Raw genomic sequence first — 8050 nt, 5'->3', positions numbered from 1 at the left:
GCGCAAAATACGCAATTAGGCTGGGTTGTATTCGGCCCGTGCATAACTACAAGGCGGAACAATCTATGGCATTGCGTGTGGAGGCGCCTGATGAGCGAGTTGATGACCTTCTACACAGGCTATTTGAATCCAAAAAAATTGACATGGCTAAAGGCGATAAACTACCAGCTGTTGATCTTTGCGAATGCATTTTCATGAACACACATAAGCATTTTAATGATGGCAGTTATTGTGTACAAATACCATTTACACCAGATGCTCCACCACTTGGCAATTCACATCAGATGGCACTCAGGCAATTTCACCAGTTGGAATGAAAATTGGCATCTAACTCAGAGCTCAGGCAAAGATATGTGGCCTTTATGCGCTAATACGAACAGCTTGGTCACATGCACCCTATTCAGCATCATTTAGCCGACCCAACTCAGGCATACTACATTCAACATCATGCAGTTATGGCGAAATTCCGAGTCGTTTTCAATGCTTCTGCAAAAACTCCAAATGGCATCTCATTAAAGGATACACAATTGGCTGACCCTACAATACAGGATTTATTACTTAACCTTTTACTTAGCTTCAGACAGCATCGCATTGCATTCACAGCTGATGTGGAGAAAATGTTCAGGCAAGTCAAAATTGACGTCAGGCACAGGCAATGGCAACAGATACTCTGGCGGGAATCATCCGATCAACCCATTCGCACATATCAATTGGCTGCCGTTACATATGGCACAACCAGTGGCAAATATTTGGCTGTTCTCGCTATGCAGCAATGTAGTAGAGACAATTCTCATAAACTCCCAGATGAACTACGAGCTAAAACTGCTTTGTGCAGCATCCTGAATGATTTCTACGTGAATGACTACCTTAAGAGTATACTTTCCTTTGGCATGGTAATTCAACTGGCGACCGATGTCTCATATGTGTTGGCAGAAGGACAGTTTCATCTCAGTAAATGGAAATCAAATAGCACTGAAGTCTTAGCACACCTTCTTGGCGATGCTGATCCACGTCAGCTTAATCCACATTTGGCAGAAACCACTGTTCTTGGCTTGCATTGGGATCCACTTCCCGATAAACTCTTCTATCAGGTCAGCTCTTATGATAGACAGCATTTCACTAAAAGGCAAGTGCTTAGCGATGCTGCAAAATTATATGATCCAATTGGCATGTTAGCACCAGTCATAATCACGGCTAAGCTTTTCATACAAAAACTCTGGCAGGCAAAATTGGCATGGGACGACCCATTACCGCTTGAACTGTTGCAAGAATGGCTCATATACTGAAGACAGTTGTCGCAACTGGAGGCAGTGCGAATACCGCATTGGATAGGTATACAACCTGGAGATGAAATACAACTACATAGCTTCTGCGATGCTAGTGTTAAGGCGATGGCTGCAGTACTCTATTTGGCAACAAACCATGATGGCAAAATCACTAGTCACATCTTCGATCAAAAACTAAAGTGGCACCATTACATTCGGTAACAGTACCCCGATTGGAACTTTAGCTACGCAAAAACACATCACAATTAAAGCAGTACGTTGCTAATCGCGTTGGCTGCGTTCAATCGATGACAGATATTAGGCATTGGCTACACATTATGGTGGCATTGCCCTAATTCAACTGATTATCAAATCAATGAGCTGCATAACTGTGGACCAACAGAGCTGGCAATAATGAAAGGCGAGTTTAAACCACTTAAGGTAAAGACATTACAGGTAACAGGTCAACCCGCTCTACAGACACACTACATTTCTGGCGATGAATTGGTCGTCATAGAATCTTTTACCCTGTCACTTCCGTTAAATTCTGAAGGACTGAATTAGAGGTAAACTAAACCGTTCTATACAGCTGAACCCCTCTCGATACTCGACACGATATAATACAATCACACGTGACTGTTAAAGCTACGTGTGTTGTATTACAGGCCGTAGACAACACGCCCTTCCCTGTACACTGTTAAAGCGTCCAGGGGGTCGGAGATGTTAGGTTACTGTTAAAAGCCACCTACAGTTTCCGACACAATGGTATAGACACTCGTAACTGTTAAAGCTACGTGTGTTATACCCCGTACGACCTAAGTTCAGTAACTGTTAAAGCCCTGAATCTTGCTCACCTTTTCAACCCTTAGTTCAATCTTTATTATCCACTTAACCACTCGCCGCTTATGAGTATTTACCTGTATCTGTGTGAATTAACAGTCAAACGCCTTTGCACACGAAATATTGTGAACCAACAAAAATTATAATCAATGTATTTCATTTTAAATGATATTTCTTCTATATAAGTAATTTTTCGACCGTGTCCAATCGTATTTGTTTTCTTTAGTATTTTTTTATTTCTTAAAAAAAATCTCTTTATTACAATTTAATTTCATCTAATTTACAAACGATATTTTATGTTCTGTATCATTGGCATTTAAATTCAATGTATTTAATTTTATATTTTAAACAGTTTTTAAAAAAGATATTTAAGTTTTCTTTTATATTCAAAAACTAGAATTTTTTATTAGCTTAGTTTGTACAATTGATTATTCTTTTGTACAATTTTAATTTATTTTAATACTTACATTTAAGTAATTTTCTTTTAACAATTTTTTTATTCAATGTATTAAATTTTTATATTTTAAACAGTTGGTAAAAAATATTTAAGTTTTCTTTTAGATTCAAAATCTAGAATTTTTTATTTAGCTTAGTTTGTACAATTTATTATTTTAGTTTATTTTAATACTTGCATTTAAGTAATTTTCGTTAACAATTTTGTTTAATCCAATGTAGTTAATTTTTTATATTTTATGATTCTCAGCAAGATTTTGAGTCATTGCCATCTTGGGAAAGTTGCTACACACTTTTGAGTCGAACATGTTAATTTCTGGAAAGCAACTTGAAAAGATGCAATAATGATAAGGTAAATGATACCAAAAATATTTCTTTTAACAGAAAACTGACCACATTTGTTAACACCAAAATTAATTGTATGAAGTGTAATGTAGGAGACCACGCGTAGGAGCATGCCCATCATTTTTAGCACTGACTTATAACGACAAATTTAAATTCGTAAAAGATCGTTCTGTTTGTTTAAATTGTCTACGCAGGGGGCACGTCGTTAAAAATTATCAATCCACAGCTCGCTATCGAATATACAATGGCATGCATCATACATGTTTGCATAAATTCAAACCCGTGGAGCAAAATGTGAGATCAAATTTTTCGGACGGTTCACCTAGACAATTAAATTTTTCGCAATCTCCATCAATTTCTCTTATATCGCGTACTAAACAACTATCATTGATTCCCACAGCTGTTGTACTTATCAAGGATAATTATGAGTTATACCAACCAATACGAGCATTACTAAACTCATGTTCAGAGATAAGTTCTGTCATTGAAAATATGAAAAAGCAACTTCAATTACCATTTGAGCAAATAAATCAAGAACTATCAGGCATTGGTGATGTTAGAACACAAATTCGCCATTCAGTAACTGCAACTATAAAATCTCGAATATCAAAATTTGAATGACCATCGCAATTTGTTGTCACTAAACGTATCTCATTGAGCCATCCAGAGCAGTTGGTAGACACAACATCGTGGAATTTTCCTGAAGGTCTTGTTTTAGCTGCTCCATTATTTTTTAAACCACAACACATTGACTTATTATTAAGTACGCAAGGATTTTTTGAATTAATATTGGATGGGAAAATTTCGTTAGGGACAAGCCTTCTATGTTTAATAAATACCGAATTAGGGTGGATAATCGAAAGACAATATAAATATACGCCTACTACTCGGTCACTCACTTGTAAGTTTATTCAGTCGTCTAATATCGATTCAATGTTACAAAAGTTTTAGGAAATTGAAGAATTAGAAAGCGATCGTAAAATTAAAGGAGTAGTTGGATTCTGAGAAACATTTTGTAGAAAATACCACAAGTATGAGCAATGGTCATACTTGTGCGATTATCATTTTTAGAGTCTCCAGAAGTCTTAGGTGAATCATTTGAGATGGCAAAACTCAAATTCCGTTCACTTGAGCGTCGATTAGAGCGTCAGCAGACTCTCAAAGAGGAGTATGTTAAGTTCATGCAAGAATATTTGATGTTAGGTTACATGAGTCAGACAGCTTTGACAGTATCACACCGCACTATATAATAACTCATCATTACATATTGCGACCTCAAAGTACCACAACGAAATTACGCGTGGTATTTGATGCATCTGCACACACATCGTCGGGTCGATCACTTAATGAAATCTTAATGGTGGGACGGACAACTCAGCGGGATCCTATTTTGACATTATTGACATTTCGTTTACATCGCTATGCACTGACAATTTGTAGTTGATCCAAGAGATCGTTATTTTCAATTAGTTATTTGGAGAAATACTGTTAATGAACCTCTGCAACTTTTTCAGCTCAACACAGTAACTTACGGAATGTCAGCAGCACCATTTCTGGCCATCAGAAGTCTGACTTACCTTGCAAATGCGTATCAGAAGGAGATGCCAATTGGAGCTTCAGTTTTGTGCAATGACTTGTACGTTGATGACTTGCTAACGAGAACAGACACAATTGAAGAGCTTGGCATCAAAGTATCACGAGTGACTAAAATAACAGAATATGCAGAATTACAATTGGCAAAATGAAACTCCAACCACAAAAATTGGGTAAACCCAAGTGATGAATACCAAATTCTTTTAAACGAAGATGATATTACCAAAACACTCGGTTTTTTTGCTTTCAGTATAAGCGACAAGAGTCAAGGGCAGTGACCAAACGTATTATTTTATCAGTTGTTGCTCGAATTTTTGATTTTTTGGGACTATGGAGTTTTATTGTTATACGGTGTAAAATCTTGATACAGGAATTATGGATTCATCAACTGGGTTGGGATGATCCATAACCTCCAATTCTAAACCAATCATGGATACAAATTCAATCTGATTTGGAATATCTTAACCACATTAAAGTGCCAAGTTATGATTTAGCATCATCAGCTTGCTACAGTCAAGTACACGGATAATTGCCGATGCTTCTAAATGGGCATTCGGATGTTGTATATATATTCGGTCAAAGCATAATGGCTTTCACAAATCCTCGTTGTTGATATCGAAATCAAAGGTTGCGCCTATCAAAGCAATATCGCTGCCTCGTTTAGAATTATGCGCTGCCGTACTTCTTTGTAAATCTTGGAATAAAATAAAACCTAAAGTATTATCACTTATTAATGAAATCATTTTTTTTTAACGTATATGTTTTGTTGTTTGCTTGTACTACTGTTTCTGGTTCTGCTACTATTTGGAATTGCTGTTTATTGGGTATCGGTACTACCAATACCTTGTCCACCGTCATGAACTTCGACGGTACTTTAATTATTACACTCAGCTCTCCGTTATCCCAGTTAGTAGCTCCGGTCCTAATTCCTTGCAATTTTTCCAGGTTAATTTGTAACTTTTCTGATTCCGTTGCTGTGAGGATCTCTGGTAGAAACAACTCCTTTTTTGCTGCCGCTAAAGTTGTTGCTAGCTGTTGTACTTTTCCCTTGAATATACTTAGTCGGAAAAGTAAAGCAATCGTGAGGTCTTCTTGGACCCGCTGCTTGTTACTTTCTCCTATTTCCCCAGTATTATTTTCCTGTCAGCCTCTAAAGCATGCTTTAATGAATTAATTGACTTGTTAAATACATCGTTAATCAGCACCTGCTGATTTGTATTTTTAATGAGGTTGCTCATCGATGTTCTGACGGTCATCATCAGTCATTGTTCCATAAAGCCAATTTTGCAAATTACCAACAGCCAAATTACCAAATTACCAATTTACCTCTTCTCTGTCTCGTCTCTACCAGGTTATTAATGGTTCTTTCTATCGACTCCATTTCCTCTTCCGCAATAGAAGTGTAGCTATTTTCCTCCATGTGGCCCAGAGTTTGTTTAAAATGGTCAAGTAGCGCACGTAATCCATGCAAATTTACCATGTGAATTATGTAATCGTATTTACTAACGATTCTCACAGGTCCCATATTCACTTCTGCATATCCCAAATCGCTACTCAAATGTTGAACCGTCAAGTTAGCCAAACCTCCGTGTAGCTTTAATGAGATTACCAAACATATCAGGAACCACTGCATCCTACCGGCTGCGCCAAAATGTCGTGGTCCTATATTGTTGAATAATAAACACATGAGGTTTGGGTTACGGTCACTTTATTTAAATTATGTTATATTCACTAAGGCCTAACTGCTGTCGCTGCTTCTTGGCTCTTCCGTCACTTTTGCAGTTGTCACTAATTGAATGTGCTTGTTCTTTGCTGTGTTTGCTGTTGTTGCAGACGTTTTTGGGACTTCTGTTGTCGTCACTGTTGCTGCTGATGTTGTTGATGTGACTTAAATTTTAATAGTTGCTATTGCTATTGCTTTTGCAATTGCAGTCGCAGTTGCAGTTGTTATCTTTTAAAGTTGTAATCGAAGTTGTTGCGTATAATAATTGTTGTTCTTGTTGACGCACTCGTTACTGTTATTATTGTGGTTGACGTTGATGCTGATAAAGTTGGAGCTGTGATTATAATGGTTGCTTATAATGTTTATTTTATATTAGGTTGGTTGTTTACTGTAGTTATATTAGTTTTATCTTCACTTATAATAAAATTTTGTTTAATTATTTTATTGTATAGATTTCTTTTGAAATTTCTGAATTTATTACTGTTAAACTATAACTTATTGCAATAAATTTCGTCACAATGCTAATCCCAAAAAGGGTTGGTCGTTTGCTCTTAGTTCTTTAACGTCGTCGTCGCCGTAGTTAAAACGAGCTGTGCTGGTAAATATGTTGGAGCAACCATTAACAAGTGCAGAGAAAATGAAATTACTGCAGTATTACACGTGTCTATCTGAAAGCAAAATGTTTTAACCGCAATCGCTGTAGCTTTTCACTAAACTCGTGCACAATTAAGTTTTGGTTTTGGAGTTAAAATCGTCACTTGACTTGTTGCTTGCCATATACCGTTTTACGTTTGCGAATACGCGAAGGTTACTCCCACACGATGTTTGATCAAAACAAACCGATACCAATTTAATCAGGTTTCAAAAGGATTAACGTTGAATTTTATCAATTTTTTATTAATCAACAACACTCATCTTATTTTGTAACTTATAATAAAAAATTTAGCAAATCGACTTTATCACATAAGCGAGTTATCATGCTCAACCGCTCAAGTTCAACCAGCAACTGCCTAGTCAAAACTTTCTGTACTTTTGTGTCAGCTTCAAAAGTAGCGTGTTTGCTTGTCACGTTTCGTAGTGTCAGCACATTCCACGCTCGCGTTGTAGGGCCATTGCCTTCTGCATAGTCGCATGCTTTAAGTTAATTCCGCCAAGAGCACGTCATTTTAGTGGACTTTACGAGGCGTCAGTGAAATCTCATAAGCTTATGGAATAAGCTTACGTGATTGTGTGATTACGGGATAAGCTTAACCCGTATACGACCGCTTTCAACACGGACTCGCGTTAACTCCATAGTAAAATTTTCAAGCCGGTAGTACATTCACTAGTTGTATTCTCCTTATTCATCTTTTATCAATCTTTAAGAGAAAGCACAATTCCGGCTAAGTACACATTGCTCTTGTGCATTTATAGAACGTGCTTGAAAACTGTTTGGTATGTCTGCTATCTTCTTCCTTTCGATTTTGGAAAAAATCGTAGTAGGAGTAGGCATTTCAATCAGCTTTGGAGTTATACTAATTTTAATTTGCACATCAACTCTCATTCTTGGTGAGTGTTGTTGCAAAACTTCGTTACTCTTATATATATTATTACATTATTATTATATATATTATTGTATTACATTATACTACTATTATATTATATTAAATATATTATATATATTATATCTTATATATACATAGATATTGTATTATTCATTCGCATTTACACTTATTTATCATTGTATTTATATATACGCTTATTTATAATTATATATATTTGCATTTATATTTATAATTATATTTTTATTCATATTCGTGTTTGTATCTATCTTCATAAGTATTTCTGTAGT

The 8050-nt window shown here is 36.2% G+C and overlaps 1 protein-coding gene across 1 annotated transcript; it reads left to right on the top strand.

Annotated features, from left to right (window-relative positions):
* The first annotated feature begins 389 nt into the window (after nt 1-389).
* LOC119665798 lies at nt 390-1286 on the top strand. The gene has a single exon (XM_038075045.1). It carries the CDS (start codon nt 390-392, stop codon nt 1284-1286), a length of 897 nt encoding a protein of 298 aa, XP_037930973.1.
* The last annotated feature ends 6764 nt before the right edge of the window (nt 1287-8050 follow it).

Source organism: Teleopsis dalmanni, chromosome 1, assembly GCF_002237135.1.
Source record: "Teleopsis dalmanni isolate 2A chromosome 1, ASM223713v2, whole genome shotgun sequence".
Taxonomy (NCBI): domain Eukaryota; kingdom Metazoa; phylum Arthropoda; class Insecta; order Diptera; family Diopsidae; genus Teleopsis; species Teleopsis dalmanni.
The sequence above is the reverse complement of the archived record's forward strand: the minus strand, read 5'-3'. Positions and strand labels throughout refer to the sequence as shown.